The 20709-nt window shown below is 42.6% G+C and overlaps 1 protein-coding gene across 3 annotated transcripts in view; it reads right to left on the minus strand.

Annotated features, from left to right (window-relative positions):
- Positions 1-20709, minus strand: part of PPM1H (protein phosphatase, Mg2+/Mn2+ dependent 1H) — a 139220-nt gene that overhangs the window by 101401 nt on the left and 17110 nt on the right. Inside the window, exon 1 of one of the 3 annotated variants that reach the window (XM_083814479.1) lies at positions 9703-9734. The exons of the other annotated variants lie outside the window; for them this stretch is intronic. Within the exon in view, the coding sequence (XP_083670605.1) occupies positions 9703-9719 (17 nt within the window). The 5' untranslated portion in view covers positions 9720-9734. Of the gene's footprint in view, positions 1-9702; positions 9735-20709 lie in introns of those variants that run through there. 3 annotated transcript variants of the gene reach the window in all.

Raw genomic sequence — 20709 nt, forward strand, 5'->3', positions numbered from 1 at the left:
AGATCAAGTTGTAACGGATTCATTTGATGAGAAGTTAAAAACCGCAGGGCTTCTGAAGGTGATACACAGCCCTGTAGCTGCCAAATGATCAGAGCAGAGCTCTCCCAGGCAAGGATTTACAGCATCAAGCAGTACTGAAGCACGCAGTTACCCTGGCTGCTACTTTCACTGTGAGGGAAACAAGGCAGAACTATCACTAGACTTACTTTAAATACAACCGTCTTCTTCTGTGAGCTCTTGGGAACTCATTTAAACTATGTCCAGGGCCCTACTTTAATTACCAAGTTCCCCTACCCTCCTCCTCCCCACCATCCGCTGGTAAAACCAAGTGACACAAACACAGCTGGGCCTTTCCTGCAGAAAGCACCGCATCCATGTCGGGCCCAGCCTGGTGGGCCTGGCAGCAGGTGCCTGTGGAGGAGCACAAGGAACAGCACGGGCAGACCTCTCCGCAGGTACTCTGTGACTTTTTAATTCAGCTTGAACTTTAGGATTTGGGGTCACATCTTTCCTCTGTTGGAAACTGTTTTAAAATAAACGTGGCAGATGTGGAAGCCACAGCTATTCATGGCAAAGTCAAGTCAGAAGAGGGCTAGTGCTGTCAGCGGTGGGGTGGCCCCTCATCACAGGGACCCAGAAAAGCCACCTCCAGCTCCAGGGAGAGGAAAGACCCCTTCTCTTCACAGACGGTGTGGACAAGATGCACCTGAGCACATCTATCGTGAGTCACAACACAGCTTGGGTATTTCAAGAGGTACAACACAGCCCCAAAACGTGCAGGATGGATAAATCAGAATAAATCAAACTACACAATTTAAAGATTAGTATAATTGGATGACATGGTTGTAAATAGTATGTTTCCACTTAAAAGCAGTAAGTAAAGGATATCAATATTCAATGCTCCCAGAAAGCATGATCTACTCCTACAACATGCAGCAAAAATAACTCCACAAGCTTACATAAAATCCAACATAAGAAGATATATGAGGCTTATCCTGTCAATGAAAAGGCTTTTTCATTGTAAAACTCAAGAGCCAGACGAGCAAATACAGCAACAGTGACATCCCACTCTCAAGTCTGAAGACAAAGAAAACACATTACCTGCTGCCATACAAGAAAACCTGAAGCCTTGGGTTAAAAAGAGAAGTGCATTCACCAGTTTTATCTGCAACTCCTTTTTTTCTTTTTTTTTGGGGGGAGGTAAGGGGACAGGTAGTGTTAAAGCCCACTGCTTTAAGATACAAGGATGAAGAGCAGAGCAGCAAGCAATCAGCTTTGCAAACATCATCTCAGGGGGCCTGGCTACGAAGCGAGCACATTGAGTTCACGAGATGGAGGTAAAATTTACACAATAATTGCTTGCCACAGCAGAAAAGTGAAATAAAGAAGTATACTCCTTCTTTTGAAGGTTACTTTACTTTCACATCAGGTTTCTGTTTTAAACTTTCAGCCTAAACCTACAGTGAGTTCAGGAGAGACTGCAATGGCAAGATACAAACTTAGGTTTTCCACATGCGGAATAGTAAGGAGTCTCCACACTTGTTTACAACACTTCAGCAAGTGGAAGAACATCTCTAATCACCATTTCTTTAACTAGTGACCCTTTAAGAAAAATCCAGCTAGCATCATTTACTGATCATGAGCTGTCAAAATCCTAGGACAAGTTAATTTCTCTGCACCAAACAGTTTAATACTATGGGGGAGAAAACAAAATCAAGCATTGCACATACTTGGCAATTATTTAACTTAGACAGTGACATCCCTGCATAATAATCACGTATTTCATTCTAAAAAATAAAACTTCTAGTCCAGGGATTGAAGGTAATAAGTGAACTCATGTTTTGCTACAAAAAAGTCCTATGCTTCTCAAAGCAAATGACTCATCTGTACCAATACATTTACGATCCACCATTTTCTAAGGAATTGTCTTTTCTTTTTTAAACCTCAGGAGAATACAACTTTGAAACGGGGACTCATGAGGCAAGTGATGACAGAGGCATGCAAGCCTCTTAAGACTGCACATGCAGATAATTAAAGCAGACATTACAATTCTGCAGGATTACAGTCCAAGGAGTGAAACAAGAATGTAAACCTCAAGCTTTCCACAGGAGTTGCCTCTGGTGGCTTTTGAGAAGTTGTGAATTACTTTATGAGTAGATATAGTGATTCAACTGCTTGTCATTTTTGCTTTGTCTCAACTGTAAAGCGTTGTCTTATTATACCAACTTCATTTAAAAGATTCAAAATTCATTGAATCAAACATTTAAGAGGTTATTGAATTGTGCTGCTTTATCTCCCAGCTATTTACCATCTCTAATAATTTGAATTTCCATCCTCTTTACATTCAAGGAGTGAATAGAATTCAAGACAAAGTCTTCTGCCTGACTCTTTAAATGTAGATTTGCTGAAAGCATGAGAAAAATCCTAACAATTACAGATTTTTTACACAGAGAAGGTAATAGGCTTCATCAAGTGCTACAGACGAGCAAAAAAAAAATCAAACCAGTTCTGATGGTACTAAGTAACCATGTAAGAAATTTGGCAGGAATATAATCCCAGTACAACTGAATATCAGACTATGCAACACATGTTACCACTTGATTAATAGCTTAAGGATATCACCAAACATAAAACATCCAGTGGAAAACGACCTAAACTGGCAGTTCATCCTCAGTGCTCATGTCCAAGAAGTCATTATCCCTGCATCTGGTTCCCCTTCCTCTCACTGTCCCCACTATGGGGGATTTGGGATTCATAGTCCCAGGGTCTCTTCTGGACAAACATCAGAGGACGAGAAAGCAGCCCGAGGCTGTGCCATCAAAGCCTCCCCTAACAAGACAGCTGTCTCGCAAACCTGCCAGGTTAAACAGCTTAATCAAAAAAAAAATCCAAAAAAAAAAGTGATATCTTTCCCAAGCTACAAAGTGTAATCACCTCATTTCACCACCGTTACACTGTATCTAGCATGATATAATCCATTTTCCAATCTGTAAACAGGTATCTGATGGTGAAGATGTCACAGGTCTACACAGTGTGAGGGTGAAAACCACACCTCCTAAAACTAATTATAAAAAGTCATCAAACAGCAGGAAACGTGTTCTTCTGCAAGGTCCCACAAGACACTGCTGCTGCTTACACCTGACAAATTTTTCCCCTGTGAATTACTGCTTTATGATTCGCCTTAAAAAACAAAAGCCTGGAAGGCATTTAGGCTGTTAAAAATTAATGAGCAGAGGCCTTTCAGCTCCTACTTTATGCTCAAATATCAAGAGGTCCTCTATCAAGGATTTTATTAATTTGAGCAGAATTGATGGAGGCTGTCCACACGGCATCTCCTTGCCAATTATAAGTGTACCATAGTAATTGTAAGAACGCCCACTCCCATTCACACAACATCGAAATAATGCTGTCATGTGCGACTGAGCCCAGACAGGGAAGTGCCCAAATCTCTGTGTACTTGCTTGCAGGTATGTCCTAGCTTCTGAAGAAAAAAGCTCCTTTTTCCTGCTCCCCAACACACATACACACACTGCTCTTCTCTGTAAATGACTCTTTAATAAACTATGAATGAGGACTAAAACTGGAAACTTTATCTTTCACATGATTCGAATAATGAAGTTAGGCAAAATGTTTGAAGACATGAATTATACTTGATAAGCATAAATACCCAAGAGACCCATCCACAGGCTAGAAGCAGATCAGTGTACTGATAAATAGCATAACATACTGTTCAAACACAAAATTAAAAATAAGTGCACACACCTCCATCCCATGCCCACTCCCCTCCTCAAAATAAGTAACACACAACTCTCAATCAAAACAAACAAAAAAAACCACTATGGATTTCTCTCCTCCATGTTACTGTCCCTCCCAGAAATACCCACACAACAGTTACGTAGAGCAAGGCAAATATTTTTCTGGATTGTTTCCACCCTAAAGGAGAGTAGGTAAAAACGTGGGTCGTAAAAATCCCCAATCCATGCAAAATTGGCTGAAAAATGCCCTTTAAAAATATACTGACTGAAGTTCAATGATTTGCTTGGAAAATGGGAGTATATTGGACTAGCCAGCAGCTGACATTAAATCGCTTCACTGGTCATCGTCAACACTCCTGCAATAGTCCATACTACAAGAACTTAGTCGCAGCATAAAAATGCCAAAATCTTTCAGATTCTCAGCTGCATGAGACCAGAAATCACCAGACTTTTCTGCACAGTCAAATGCACTGACCAGCCTGGATGACTGCACCCACATGTTGCCTGGTGTTATAGGAAAGAACAACAAATTATTTAACGATTCCTGTATTTTCATTCCTTTGTCCCTCTCCCCTTTTCCAAAAACATATTTTCTCCTGGAATAAGTTTCATACAAATAACACTTCCAGAAATTTCAAATGCTTTGAAGCTCTGTTCCTTCCTTAACTAACTGCCAGAAGCACAACTTGCCTTGTAGGGGTGTTGGAAGAGCCTTCGAGTGAGGAGCTGTGGGGATACAGAGAACACCGCAGTAATAAACATCCTGAAGAAGAAGTGCAGAAAGAACTAAATAAAATGCTAACTTGGAAACACTGGGCTGAATTTCAAGTTTTAGGTTAAAAGTGCAAGTCTACTGCTACACCGTTACTGCGGTATGTGCCCTGACCCAGGTGAAGCAGCCTTTTTCACCTCTCTTGAATCACTCCCACACATTCCTCCTCTGAATTTCTTTATTTCTCAAAGAAGAAACCACTATTTAGCTCCAGCGTGGTATATAGATGCACCTGGAGCTTGGTTTAAGACTTCTTTCAGGCATAACAAAGAATTTACAAGCAAGTTCACAAAACCTCCTAGTGTTGTTTCACACCAAAAAACCTGCTGCACCTCTTGCTGGATGTTCTCATACTGTCTCTGACTCCTAACAAGGAACAGTGAGTGTCTGTCCTCACCACCAGTTAACGTTATGCTGAGTACATCAGTAATATCCATCATTGCCTCTTCCACTCAAAAACAGATTTACTCCCAACCTCACTTTCCTCCACAGTACTAAAAGTCCTAACCCTGAGCCCCACATACCAGGCTCTGCAAGATATTCCCAGCCCCTAACCACTCATTCCTGACTGTTGGTTTTTACCAAGTTCCATCAGTTTATTATGAAATACACCCCTCTGGTTTTGGCTGCTACACGACATCTCCTGTGTCTGCACCAGCTCCAGTCCCCCTAGATGCAGGGATCACACCTGTAATTCCCCCTTTAGTACAGTTTTCTTGTTTGAAGCCTCTCCTTGTTTGTGCCTTTCCTTGAGAGAAGCTGCCATGCACTTAGAGCCAGGTCTCACACTGTGGCTCCACTGATCATAAAGGCATGTAAAAGACAACGCTGAGCCAGTCTGTAATCACTGGGAAAGGCAGCACTTTATGCCAATGAATTACCATAATCTTTGCAATCCATGTGGCAACCACCAGTGAATTAGCTCTCAGCATCAGCCACGTAAAAATGTATATATGGAACTTGCTAGTTCAAGTTTGGACTACGCGGAGTTTATCTGCTTCTCCGTGCCCAGCCCAACACTTGAACTCACATTTTTTTCATTCACCACTGGAGTTGTTCTCTCACAAGATGTTAGGTTCTGCCAACTGGGCTCTAAAGTACAGACCCAGAAAGGCACGTCTCTAGAGCTGGATCTGTCACCAAGATTTCCAAGGACTGAACTCACTCGGGCTCAGGGAGCTTGCCAGCTGGCTCATACCAACCAGAGGAGATGACCTTCATGGTTTTGCTTGGGATGTCTTCTGCACTGGGGAAGAGCCGTCCTGGAGGACATCTACAAGTTTGTGACTGAAGACAAGTACTGGGGGAAGAAACATTTTGTGTCTTGTTTGTTTAAGAAATTGTCTTTGTTCCAAAGGCGATGGTGTTAGGCTGCAAAAAAACAGATGTGCTCAGCTTCAAAGCTAAACTAGTATTATTGCTAGTAAACAACATAAAGCAGACAGCAAAAATGTTAGATATCGACTGGCCTAGAAAGTGCTAACAATCAAACAAGGAACAGCAGCAAAGTTCTGCTTTCTGCCGAAATGCAAACCAGCAACCTGAGATACAGGTGGCCCGTGTTTCAGCCTGATTGTCCCCAGCTCAGCATGTTACATCAGCCATAGACTCTTTGAACAAGGCTTTCCTGTTCCTCTGACAGGTGTTTCATCATGCAAATAAACAGGTTCAAGCCAGTTAAAGATAAAAGATAAGTGAGGAACTCGTTCACAGGAAAAATGATACTGAGCTGCCAATGCATGAAAATGCTCCCACCAACAGCTGTGCAGGCTGCAATAATTCTGTACCTTTACCACATAGTCCTGGCTTGGCACATACCTATTAATGCCACAATGCTGTAGCAGTACAGGACAGCGACATCCAAGGTAAATCCTACAGAATAATGTCTGCAAGTTAAGCAACAGTGCCAACTGGAACTTACTGCCATTTTCCCCCCAGAGAACAGTTATCTAGACTTCACAACAAACAAGAGAAGAGGAATGCAATTAGTGAAATCAGTAGATAGTTGGCAGGGATGTCACATGGGAGAATTAAAGAAAACAAAAACGACCTTCAATAATCAGGTCAAACATACAATACAAAAGCTGGGTTATACTACATAGGTTACTCAGCCAGCCAGCTACAAAAAAGGTAATCAGATCATTGAGGTTTCCTCTTCTCTTTTTAAAAATTGCTTTTAAAATAGTTGTTTAAGAAGTACTGACAATTTGTACCTACTCCCTCGCCCCTTTTGTTTTCTTAAAAGAACTTGGAGAGCTTGGGGCAATAGGTTTCTCCCTAGGAAATTTTATGATTGTTGAAATAACCATACATGCTGCAGTACTCTCCTGAAAGCGTGGAAAAGACAGATCATCCTACATCCTGCAAAAGATAGATCGTACTACAGCCAGTCCTAACGTTTGTTAGCACACAAACACCAGATAAAGTCATCTTTATAATCATTTCAGGAGCCCCAAATTAATATTTCTATAATCAGTGTCAAATACTAATTGAACAGGGAGGTCAGTCCCAAATACTGCTATTAAGGTCTCTCTCTCTAGTGTAAGGGAAAAGGGATACACAGCCTAGAGATCTGAAGAAGCAGTGTAATTAATCATTATTATTAAGTCCTAGGCAAAAGAGATCAAACACTGCACTGCTAAGGAGGATATATATATAATCTGAGCCTCCTGAACTTCACACACGCCGCTCGGGATATCACCAGCTGTGACTTCATTCACCGGCAGGGAACAGAGAGGATGGAGGCTGGCTGCAACCCCTGGATGCCTGAGGCTCCAGTGCAAAGGGGAACGGAGCAGCACAAGAGAAAAAAGGTGCACTAAATTAAATAAACGTCTACATACAGAAAGGGCTACGCGAATGTATATTTCCTATGCCTTTAAAGGTGTTCAGAAGTACAAAGGTGTGCTGGTTTTGAAGTAAAGCCCTTTTCTGTGATGCATTCAAGTTCTCTACACAGCTCGGTCAATTCTCTTCTAACTCGGTCAGAAACTCTCAATACAGAAGGTGCCTACCTTGTAAAGAAAACGACCCCATAAAACAAGAAGCAAAGCCAGGACCGTTCACTAGAGGCAAGAAGTCCAGAAAACAAGTAAGTTCCCAATTGTACCAGGATTGCCATCTGTGATCAGAACATTTACAGCATTGCCTCAAATCACAACAGGAGCTTTTGAAGAGAAAGGCCAATTTGGCTCATTTCTCTGCTTTTCAAAAGTTTGATGGGCAAGCAAAATGATTTGATTGGTCCAGGTCTCCTCCACTCTGTGCCTACCATTCTTGACCAGACAAAAGGTCTGGGCCGGGGTAAATAAGGAGGAAGAAAAGTTGCTCCGATAGGATGACAGCGTTAGGTGGCACTGCAGAAGTGGGGTCAGTACAATTCATCCCTCACGGAGAAAACAACACTTTTTTGTCAACCAACTAACATGCCAAAACATAACACAAGGCTTTACCGCTGTCATGGTTCTGGCTGGGATAGACTGAATTTTCTTCACAGAGGCTTGTGTGATGCTGTGTTTGGGATTTTTATGAAAACAGTGGCGATAATGTTTTAGTTGTTGCAGAGCAAGGCTTACACAAAGCCAAGGACATTTCAGCTTCTCATGCTGCCCTGCCAGTGAGGGGGTGGGGGGTGCACAAGGAGCTGGGAGGGGACACAACCAGGACAGCTGGCCCAAAGGGATGTCCCATAGCACACAGCATCGTACTTGGCAATAAAAGCTGGGAGAAAGAAGGAAGAAAGGGTGAACTGTCCTCACCTCAACCCCTGAGTTCTCACACTTTTTCTTTTCCGATTCTCTCCCCCATCCACCTGGGGAGAGCGAGCAAGTAGCTGTCTGGAGCTGAGCTGCCTGCTGGGTTAACCCACAACAAGTAAATTTTTGGAACACAAGCATGTTTGGATGCAACAGCTGAGTGAAGCAGTTGAAACTCTCAGTTCCAGCAAATGAAACTAAAAATGATGGCTGTGCAGTGAGGGATGCGCACTCTCAAAGTGAGAAGGGAAGGAAAGACTCTGCCAGGTCCAGTAAATTTTTTAGAAAGTCTTAAAAAAAATGTTTAAAATCAGCTGCACTGACCTCCACGTAACCTTTTTGTGGTCTTTAGGTTTTTATTTATAAAAGTCCAGGCTTCTTCAGAACTCTGAGCACATTACTCTGCAGCTTGGCTGATTTATTTCCTTTGACCTCATCTCTCTGTCATTTACCCTTTCAGCCTGGATTCAGGGCTGGGAAGCTGGTACCTGCAGCTCCTCTCACGAAGGATGCGGCAATTGGGGCGAGCTGTTGTGCCAGGAGCTGTGCTGCAGCCTCCACGCGGTGCAGGAGGCCGCTCCCATTCCCCTCCCGGCCAGGATTGTTGCAGTTATCGCAGCCAACACTCAAGTGCTTTTGACCAAGGATGTTATAAGCTAGAGCTGATGCTGAAACCTACCCATACTGCTGAGCTGCATGCTATCTGATCTGCCCTGAGTGAGGGGGATTAAACAGGAAAAAAAAAAAAAAACTTCATTAAAACTTTTCCCTGAATTCAACTCTTGTTGCTCATGTTAAAGCTCTAATTCAGACCTTGCCAGTTGTAGGAAAAACAAGATAGGAGATAATGCTCTAACTACAAAGCCTACTCTGTCAGCTGGCCATCGGGCTGACAACCTGCAAACTCCCTGCAAGAGTTTGCAAGAGGCAAATCTGTACAGGACTTCATTGTTTGAATTTCTGTATATTTATTTGAAGCAATACACTATCACTTAATAGGCTGGTCTTTAAACTTTTTTGTTGACGCACCCCATGATTAAAAAATACAAATAATTGACTACACCAGTATACTTGTGTTCATCTCTCTGATTACATAATTTCACTACTGACGTTCTAATATTTTCTTCCTGCACCTCACTGGATCATCTCATTCAGTCAGCTTTGAAGACCACTGAAAAAAGCCATTTATTCAGATTTCAAAAAACGTAAGATTGATTTCATGTTAAATATGTTAACACATCCCTTTTCCAGAAGCATATCATTTTCTCCATAGATTCTACACAGAAAAAGCAACTTTACAAAGATTTTCACCAGATCTAATGACAGGCAAACAAAATATTCCAAAAGTCACCAAAACTAACGAACATTTGTCTCCTCTGCAATATTGCCCAAACATCTGGAAAAAGAAGAGTTCCCATACCTTATACCCAAGCTCATTGGCTTTGGCTGGGATAAAGTGGATTTTCTTCCTAGCAGCTGGTCTGATGCTGTGTTTGGGATTTTTGATGAGAATAGTGGTGATAACACACCGGTGTTTCAGTTGTTGCAGAGCAGGGCTTACACAGAGCCAAGGACGTCTCAGCTTCTTGTGCTGCCCTGCCAGCGAGGGGGCTGAGGGTGCATCAGGAGCTGGGAGGGGACACAGCTGGGACAGCTGGCCCAGGCTGACCAAAGGGATGTTCCATGCCGAGTGCCATCATGCTCAGCAATAACAACTGGAGGAAAGGAGGTGGAGAGGGGGCATGTTGGGGGTGCTGGTGTTTGTCTTCCCAACAAACCGCTGTGTGTGATGAGCCCTGCTCTGCTGGAAGTGGCTGAACACCGAAGGGAAGCAGCGAGTAAATTCCTTCTGCTTTGCTTGTGCATATGGCTTTTGCTTTACCTAGTGAACCATCCTTACCTCAACATATGAGTTCTCACACTTTTACCTTACCAATTCTCTTCCCCATCTCACCTTGGGAGAGCGAGCAAGCAGCTGTGTAGGGCTGAGATGCCCACAGAGGTTAACACGCAACACCCAAACTAGCCACTGCTATCTAGATAAAAAACAATAAAACACAGACATGCATGCAGAGTCCACTTTTAAAGTGTTGTATCATTGTATTTGTAGTTTTTACACTGCACTTTTTTCTCTGGGTTTACAGATGATGTTTCTGTTTTCAAATTGCACGTTCCCTTCCCTTCACATGGGATTTTACCAGCTACTGCTGTACTACACAATTTCTCACTGAACCATATAATTAGGTTACAATTTTAGCCGACTACATAAATTGACCTTCAGATCTAACAACTGCATGTGCAAAATGACATTCTGGACACACACAGCTAGTCTTGGCTGTACCCTGCTTTCACTGAAACAACTGGCAAGGCATCCTCTTGCTTGACATAAAAGTGTTTTGTCTAGAAGAAAATGCAGAAACTGTAATAAGAGGACAAAGTAACAATACTAGTTACATACATTTGCCCCCCCCCCCCCCAAAAAAAAAGACAACCCCAAACCCCCAAAACAACAAACCAAAACAAATAATCTCAGTGAAAACTCACTGATACACCAACTGATGACCTTGGGCCAAGTGCTGACTACTTTGGAGAACCGTGGCTCTACAGTCGATGCAAGCAAGCATTACAAGTCTTACAAATCATCAGAGGGGCACGTACAAGGTTCATCTATGGTTTTGATGTCTTTATCAGTAATTACAATTCATTTTCCTAACTCATTAATCTATTTCACAAGAATAAAAGGATCCTGCAATTTCTTGTCTCAAACTTATTTCTGCTAACTTGAAATTACTATCATTTCAAAGACATAACGCCTTTCAAATTCTTCAGCTGGAGAACAGACTGAAATGACCCTTTTTGAGGGATTAAAGTCTCAGATGCACATTCAGTCTTGACTATGAAACTACAAAAGTTTAAAAAGGATTTTTTTTTAATAGTTATTACAGATATTTGAAATTTAGGCCGTATTATAGGAGCCTCCCCCTTATAAACACTTCCCACCAAAGGATTTACTTCCTGTGACATGCTTCGAGTCTGCTCCTGCAGCCACTGACAAGCTGATCTTCTGACTTCTAATAATACCTAGAAAAATGCTTCAGTGAAGTGACCTGAGCAGTTATCAGACTCACACAGGAAATGATTAATTCACAGATTTATGAATGATTCTCTTTGGCCTGTATTCTTCTTTAACAAGAAGAAAAATTTGAAAAGGCTATTCTCTGTATCTCAAAAGAGTAAAGATACTTCTTCCTAAATGCTTTCTAAAACCATTACATGAATCTGATTTTCCCTTTCCAGGTCTCTGCAATATCAAAGTAATAAATCCTACTTGGTTCTAGACTTAAAAGGTATGAAAGATATTTTTCCCCCTTGACGAGAGGCCAGTAGAAACTTCTGAGTCCCTCCACTCCACTCTTCAATTCATTTCCCACCACTAGAGCACCCATCCAGGTGTAGTACCACAGTAGTTGTTCTCACCTCAAAGATTTTGGGGTATAATAGGACTTCAGGGCAAGAACAAGGCATCTGCACTGGTTTGGAGGATACTTGTTTTCTAAAACTCAACCCAAAAAAGGCCAATCTCAAAGCATGGCAGGCCCAGCAGCTCTGTACTGACACCCAGCCGTCTTCTCATCACAGCCTTGAAGGAACTTGAAGAATGACTGATCCCTACTGACCAATGTTGCCATTTTATGCTTGCTCCCCCAACATCTTGTGAGCGATTATTAGGAAGTTAACGTGCTTGGAGTGGAGATAATTTCCCTTATAGTCTTTCTACAGTTTCTTGTTAGCTTTTGATAAAAGCATGCTCTTAACTCTTGAGGCTGTGTGTCAAGTAGAAAACTTCCTTCACCTCATAGCTTGTGGCTTGTGGCTGAGTCTTCTGTCTTCACCCAACATTTCTCTATAGTCTGTTTTCCAATTGCTCTGCCTTTCCCTCCTCTTGTCTCTTGCTTTTTACAACTATTGTCCACCTGAGTGAATACAATGATGCCAAGCCTCTTTGAAACAGCACAGCACAACTCAATCGTACACCTAAAATTCTCTTCCCTCCACTCTGCTCTGCTGTGCCTCAGGATGGCCTTATCCACACCACCTACCAGGAGCAGGTACTGTCTGGGGATTGCTAGACACTGTGACCCAAAACTCAGCCAAAACAATGGAGACACCAGGCTTGGGACCTGTGCCACTGCCCCACTCCAGACAGCCGCACCAACAGCCCACACAGCAAGAGTCTTGGCCTGCAAGGCATCCCTTCTGCCCTCCTTGTGCCAGCCACCAGGCTGCTGCCCCGTTTGTGTAACACCTTCCAATTATATTAACCCAGACCACATCACAGCCCTTTCTTTCCCTCCTTTGCATCCACTTGCTTCCTACTCTTCCCCAGCTCTCTAATGGCAACAAACCCGGTCTCCTCCTCCATCCAGCCCGTCTTACCAGCTTGGAATTACATTAAGAAGCCTAAGTTTTTAAGCAACTCACCTCAGTCAGATCATTTCTAGTTTTGTTCTCATAGCTCTGCACAGCACTGCTGCTCTGCGCCTTCCTACTTCAACAGCTGTCATCACACGCCTGTGGCCAGATGAACCATTTAACTTGGATAATGCAATCTGAAGGACAAATCTCTGCATCCCATCACGGTGGGATAAACAGATGCAACTTCTCTGCAGCAAGCCCGGCCTCTGCTTTCAGCTGGCACAGCACCTGCAAGCCACCACTAAAGAAGCCGTAAGGGACAAACGGGTTCATTTGCCATTATGGATGACAGATTGCAGCGCTCTGAAACACTTTTCCAGCACTGACTGAACAAAAACAGTGATTAGCAGATCAATCTAGCAATCACCCACTATCAACCCAGGCTGTGGATCAGCTGCTTGCTGCAGCTCCTCCCAGTCAGCCCATGCTCACTGCTCCCTCCCACGGCCATCACCCAAGCCTCAGGCACTACTGACCGAAGCAAGGCTTCCCCAGAGCCACTCCATTTACCTCCTCCATCTGCAGTTGTCTGGCTTTCTCTTCTCTTTATTACTTACTCTACAGATATTATTAGCAATTTGTTTTCTTTCTTTCCAGATTAGGAGAAACGCAGCCCATTTTTTTCTAGGAAACCTTTTTTTTTTTTTCCTCTTCCTGCTTACCTGCACATCACCTCCCACTGCCTTGGTCAGAGCTCTTAGGCCAGCTAGACAACCCAGAACACCACATCAGACAGCCATGCAGCAGAAAGAAAGAAGAACACTTCCCAGCACGAGTTTGTTTTTAAAATCTAGTCTCTAGCCCCCATACCTACCTCATGATTACAATAGCATTTACCACTGCCTCCTAGGGGCTAAAGCAGCCTCCACGTAGGTGCTGGGGGGGACCAGCACAGCCACCCAGCCATCACAGCCACACCAGCCTGGGAGCCCAGGCACTGTGCAAGGGGGAAGGGCACAGTCCCTTCAGGTCCCGCCTGGCCTGCCACCTTCCCTGCTCCTGTCACACTCCAAACATCCTTTAAGGTTTGTTCTGCTCTTGTACCTCCAATGAGAGGCTGCTCACCTCTCCAGTTCTCTAACTGAGCAAGACTGGGGTACAATGCTTGGGATAGCCAAGGCCCTCCCTGGTCATCCCAGCCACAGCAGGACACCTTCTCCCATCCCTCAGGAGAAACTCTCTTATTCACATCATGGTAGTGTTTCCTTTAGTAGTAAGAGCAAAGAACTGAGAAGGAAAACTGGGGTACACAACAGTGCAAACCACACACACCCCTTTCCCAAAGGGCTGCCAGCCCCTGGTGGCCACCAGGCGGTCTTCAATTAGTGGCAGCCACAAGGGAGCCATCCATCATTTGAGATCTCCCAAATGCCTCCCAGCAAAATCTCCTCTGCGCCATCCCTTCCGAGTCTGTTGTGGCTCTCCTGATACCTCACACCTACAGGATTTGTCCTGGTGGCAACTCAGCAATTCCTGGGCACCTGACAATAAGTGTCGCCATACCCCACCCGCAGGCCTCTCTGGACAGGACACCGGCCTTACCACGACAAGCTCCCAACAAGCAGTTGTAGTGATATCAAAGAGCCTCTTTCTATCACTTTCACTAAATCAAGAGATCCGAGGACGAAACAAAAAGTGGTAGGCTTCCATCTTGCTAAAGACAATCACAATTAGTTCTTTAGCAACATGGCACGCTCTGTGTCCAGACACCAAATGGCACGCTGGGCTACAGGACTACAAATCAGTACGCACAGCAAACGGGTTTCAAGCCCACACTGTGAGGTATGTCATCCCAGCAACATGAAAGGTTCCTAAAGAAACACGAGAGCCTCATGTGAGCCAGGCCATGTGACACGGGACAGAGAACCATTTACAAAACAGTTAGCATCATGCTCCTGGAGACCTTTGAGAAATTAAGCCCCATACATCCTTTTCCAATTTCACCATTAAACTCACACTTGATAATAGCACTCCATTAGAAAAAATAGAAATAATAGGGATTAATGCACACTGATTAAGATACCTGCTACCATACACGCAGAACCTTTTTGTAGATTTAATCTGTGCTGAGTTTTCAGGTAACACAAGTATAAAATATTTATTCCCGGCTTTCCCATTCTTAATAAAATCATTACTGCCACGGATCGAAGTGATAAATACAGCTCCATATCTAGAGAAAACGCCCCAGATGTTCGAACTTCGGAAGAGGTCAAGCAGCATTCAACTTTCAAATCCATGATATTACGTTACAACTGATTATGGCTATAATCACTTTTGGTGAGTCATGATACTAAGGCTAGTATGGACGGTATGTATTTTTGTTGCATATTTTGTTAGCTTATGCTTATTTTTAAAATCCAAAGGTGCTGATTGCTGTATGGAACATTTTTTTCTGAAACTGAAACAACAATCTTCAAAATCTTGTAGGTGTTCCACACGAAGCAAGTACTGCAATTGGAAAACAAAACCAAAAAACTTAGCGAAACAGTTTAGATTTGTAATTAGCTGATGTCCGAGTTCAGAAATAAATGACCAGAAAGCATTTGGAAGCATTAAGTATTTTAACAGAAGTAATTATCACCAGCTTTTCTACTTTTTTATTATTTAACTTCATTTCTAATTTTGATCAGGAAGAAAAGGGAGATATCTCCAATCCCTGCACTTTCTTAACACCATAAACCAAACTGGAACATAAAACGGGTACTTCTCTCCTCATCTTGTAGCATATAAAATATCTTTTCACTTGGAACCTCTGAAGTCCTAGAATCAATATTTTTAAATGCATAGTCTAGCAAGTTATAAAAAGAATTCCATTAAGAATAGATTACACTTAAACATAATGCTAAAAAAGCTTATTTCCGATATGTTTTATTTCTGCTCTATGATATAAACCAGACCTTACTTTAACACATCAATAAGTAGGAACCAGGGGCATTGATGATCCCTTGAAGGTCAGTAAATGGCTTCACTGTCTCCTCCGCAGTGACTGCAAAAGACTGAAATGATGCCATCAGTGCTCTCCTACTATTAACACTGAGATACAGTAACTCTTTATGTGAAACCAAATATTCATAGTTCTAAATGGCAGAATATTAAAGCCTCCTATTCTTCATATAAAAGTTTTTACTTCCTTCAGGGGAACGGCGGTCTAGGAAACGACGTTGAGTCCCACCAGTAGGCTAGCTGAGCTGACTGCAGAAGCACCAGAAGCCTTCACCTTTTGGGAGGTGCAAGCTGAACTCCTGTTCTCTTACAAAACAATTCTTAATCTTCCAAGATTAATTCCAGCTCCTTCCGCACATCCTTCCTTGCAGGGGCAGAGTCTGCCTGTGTTACATTCGAATCCCAGCTAAGCATGTGCTGACTCACCAGCCAATATGCCCATCCTGACCAACGATCATGCCTGGCCAAAGAGAATGGAAAAATTAAGATATTGCTACGACTTCCTCCAAATCAGGTTTTCCTGTTCCGGCTCTCTCTCAGCACCCATGCGTTTTCAATAAACTTGGGAGTATTCAACTCAGCGTCCTCCTCCTTGGACAGGTTTGGCTGAAATTATCCTCCAAAGAACTTCCAACTGTGGATTGGCCTCTAGTAGACAAGATAATCAAGCATGCTTCCCTCCTTCAAATCACTGAGCTTCATTTTGCCCATAAAGTTTAAAAAAAAAAGTTACATTTTAAAACAGATTTTGAGTCAAGGAAAGTATCCTACACTTGAATCTTTCCACTCCATTTATGGTATTTCCAACCCTTGTTATCTGTAGTAAGATAATGGGAAGAAAGACTGGCAATGAAAATGCTAGTCCTTACAATGACAGCAAGAAGGTTAAAACATCAGCCCTGCCTCCAGCCAGCTGTCCTCAAGGCTGCTCTTCTGCTCCCAGCAGATGGGAGATGTCCAGATAGCTGATTCTCTTGATGTGTCACATCTTGATGGTAACTTACTCTAAAACATGTATCTATGTGTATAAACACTCATACATATTCATGCAGATATATCTATAAATATATTTACGCTTATGTGTGTATATATATATATATTTAGAGAGGAAAACAGACACAAGGCTCTCTAGACATTGTTTCTCACAAGAGAAACAAAACAACACCCTAGGCAGGCTTTCCATTTCATTGCTCATGTTACTAAATGACACGCACAAATTAAACTAAAATAGGGAAGAAGAAATTCCATTAATGCAGCCACCTCACAATTAAGTATTTATGTAGATACTGCAGAAAGCTGGTGGATATTTTATAACCCCTTGGGGGCCGAATAAAAGGAAATCAAGGGGAAAAGGAAATGGGGTGACGCAAAAGCTCGCTTTAATTAATCAAAATTAACCAAAATATAAGTCAGTGTTCTTCTAGCAGTCAAAGCAGCTCCAGGGTAGATATGAAAATGTGGTAAATAACCCATCAGAAATATAAATGCTCTGAGTACAGGCACCCGTGTACGAGGGGTGTACTATTTAATTTACAATTAAAATGTTTTTTGAAACCCCAAACTGCCAAAGATATGTTTTTGCAGACTCCTTTCAGACAGGTGTTTTTCAGGTCGGTTTTGAGAAATGCTCAAGAATCATTCGTAAATCTCAGCCTTGCTGGCATCGAACTGTGGGCTGCTGCTCCTCTGGAGTGGGATGGCTGCCCCTTTGCACGGGGTAAAGCTGCGAGCATCGCTGTGTCCACATCGCCCTGCAAACAATTCTTGAGAGCTGGTGTGGCGGCGTACGGCAAGGCAGCCTTCCGCAACACCGAGACCGAGTGCAAGGACCACCTTGCACTTCGATTGTGTACACACACGGCATTTGGGGGTTTGACAACTAATTGGCTACCTGCTTAATTACAACCCCAGCTGAGATAATCTTTTCTAAATGGGTGAAAGTGCCAAGCATCGCCACAGCTGCTAATAAGGCTGATACAATCCATAATCAGAGCAGTGTAAGCAAGGCTGTGTAGTTACATGTGAAAGACTTAATTTAGTCAAGTGCTATAACCAGAAGAGATAATTGCTATCAAAGTAGTTTTATCTATTAAAACGGGTTTTCTAAAAATATATATTTATAAAAGGGTTTGAGGCCAGAAGTTTATTGTCCTCTAATCTACCACAGATCTTGATATGTGATTGAAATATCTCTGAACCAGTATGAGTAATTTGTGTCTGCATAAACTCTGGTTTCTCAGGAGTATTCACTCCTCAGGTTAGGACCCCGAAACAGGACCTTTACCAGCATCCCTGACAGAGCCTTGAATTACCTACCACCCCGTGAAAGACTTGTGTTTCACATTCAAATCAAGTTTTAGCTTCCAGGCCTCAGCTCCTTTTCTACCTTTTTTTACCAGATTAAGAGAGTCCCTTAACAAGGCATTTTCCCCATAACTATTTTCATAACCCTAATCAGATCATTTCTCATTCCTTTGGCCAACGAGATAGAGTACATCCAAGTCTCCTGCTTTAAGGCACCTTCTCCGTCTTTTGAATAACCTTATCAGCCCCCTTCTTCAATCTGCAATTTTCTCAACATCCTTTAAAGGATGCTGACACCAGAACATCACCCAGTACCCCCGTAACACAATACGCAAAGGCAAAAATCTTGCCCACCCTATACTTCTGGGGCACATTATGAGTGCAGAGATATGCCAAGGCTGTCTGTACAACACTAGGTGTCTTCACAGACTTCTCAAACCCATAAGCAGGGCCCAAACTGTCAACATCTCAAAACCCCCAGCTCTGCCCACTAATGCTGAGCAGCAATTCATCTCTAAAACCTTCTGCACAGTCCCCTCTTTGGCTGTCTCGTCTCTTCCTTGGGAGCACACCAGCTCAATATCCCCATGCTTCTGCTGAACTCCCCATGGAGGAGAGATGAGATGTCTTTGCTGAAGTGATCTGTTCTATCCTGCACACACTCCCGTTGGGTACATCCCTGTAGCTTTCTTGATAGCCTGCTCTGATTTTGTTAAGGTGAATAAAAAATGGCTTGTGGCTTCAAAATAGCGTATTAAGTGGCAAGCATAGTCTCTGTACTCTGCAATCTGGAAATATCGATAAGTGAAAGAAATCCTGTAAAGCAAGTCTCTATTATTTTAATAGACTTTCCTTGCTAACTGCAGTCTCTGCAGATTTACAGACCAATCTGGTAGCAGCTCCAGTGACAGCACTGCTGCACAACAATAATTACCATTACCAAAGCAGGAAATGCTCACTAATACATAAACAACTCATTGTCATTAAAGATACATACATTTCATGCGAGGATGGAGATATTTCTTTTTGCCCTTCTCTTCACACAGCAAAGAAACCTTCACCCCAAACCAAGGCAGTGCATTACAAGGCAGAGCTGCATGGGAACCCTGTGCAGCACGCAGCTCTGCTGGCAGGTGCCACCAGGGAGCTGGGGAGCCTTCAGCATGTACTTCGGGAGCACCCCTCATACTTTTTAATTACTCAGTATAAGAAAAGCCCAAATTTGAACTAAGTAGCAACAGTTCAACAAAATCTCTTAAGAAGCAAGACAGCTCAATCAATCATCAAAACTTTCTCATCTGCAAGAACGGCGTAGAAATGAAAATGCACAATAAGGAGTTTTACCAGCCCCAAACCAAGGAGGTCCCAAAAGATATTACAGTATGTGTCTGCAGCAGGAAAACTGTAATGTATCTCTATTTAGAATATGCATGTGCGCCTATTTGCTCTAGATGCATGTATAATCATCCCTGCTATAAATTAGAAAACAGATGAAGGATTAAACATCAATTGCCTGTCCTCCTACACTTCCCATCTCCCTGCCAGGTCCTGAGCAACAGAAGGCATGGTGGCAGTGGTTGGAAACAGACTCTGAAATTGGAACAAGAGAGGAAAATATGCATTTTCCTTCTGTAGCAGAAGGAGAACCTATAGGAACCACTCGTGTTTCACTCTCAACAAATACACCCATATTCTAAAATTACAAATCACTTGTGGCTTTAACAAGGATCTTACAAGGCAGCATAAATAAGGATCACAAGAATTTGCAGTTGTAACAATTAAATTTGACAATGGAAGCAGCACTGTTATGCAAAGAGTTGTTTTAATACTAGTGAAGCATCGTACATATTGTAACTATTTCTGAGAGACTAGGAGAGTTTTACACAAGTGTAACCTTCGCTAGCTTCACCATCTGGGAGTGCACAGACAGCACTTAATTCCATTGGCTTTTATCCAGGAGACTTACAGTAAGTCTGTGGTATGCTTTTCTCTTAACAATGAAATGAGAGGTTTATTTTATTTTTGATTGTGGCTTAAAATAGCCCACCATCAAAATAATAATAAGGAGATTGGATCTCCAGACAACAATAGCATCTTTTATGAGACCAACTGATAGAGCTGAAACTTTGCCCAGTATTTCCACCCAGGTATGTACACATTTCTTCAGAAATGAGCAAATGCAGAAAACTCTAAACTAAATACGGATAAACAAAGATGAAAAGTCAGAAAGAAACAGCCTGCTGACAGAACATAGGTCACAAAGAGGCAAGAGAAGTGGGTCAATAGCTTGTGAGATAACAAGAGAAAGGATGCACTAGAAAAGAAGAGGACGAAGCTAGAGAGAGGGGTATAATTACAAGCCACGCCATACAGCTATTATGCATACCTTGAGATATCCCTACTATTTTGCATATGTGTATCTCTACCATTATCCATTATGCATATCCAGGAGAGCTGCAACAAGTTCAGTTTCTCAAGTTCATATTTATACTGCTTTCTTCCCCCCTCTCTCTTTTTTTCTTTGTTTGTTTTTCAAAATAACTGGAGGATCGAGGACAGGAAGAAAGTGGGAAGATACGAGAGATGCTTTCCTGCTAAAAACAGAGAGTTCCAGTCCTTTACCAACTGTCTGCAGGAAAGCATCTGGGTGTTAATGGCTCTTTAGAGTCACCCACACAATTCCTGTGATAGCTCTACTGCTCTG

Source organism: Anser anser (assembly GCF_964211835.1).
Source record: "Anser anser genome assembly, chromosome: 1".
Classification (NCBI taxonomy): domain Eukaryota; kingdom Metazoa; phylum Chordata; class Aves; order Anseriformes; family Anatidae; genus Anser; species Anser anser.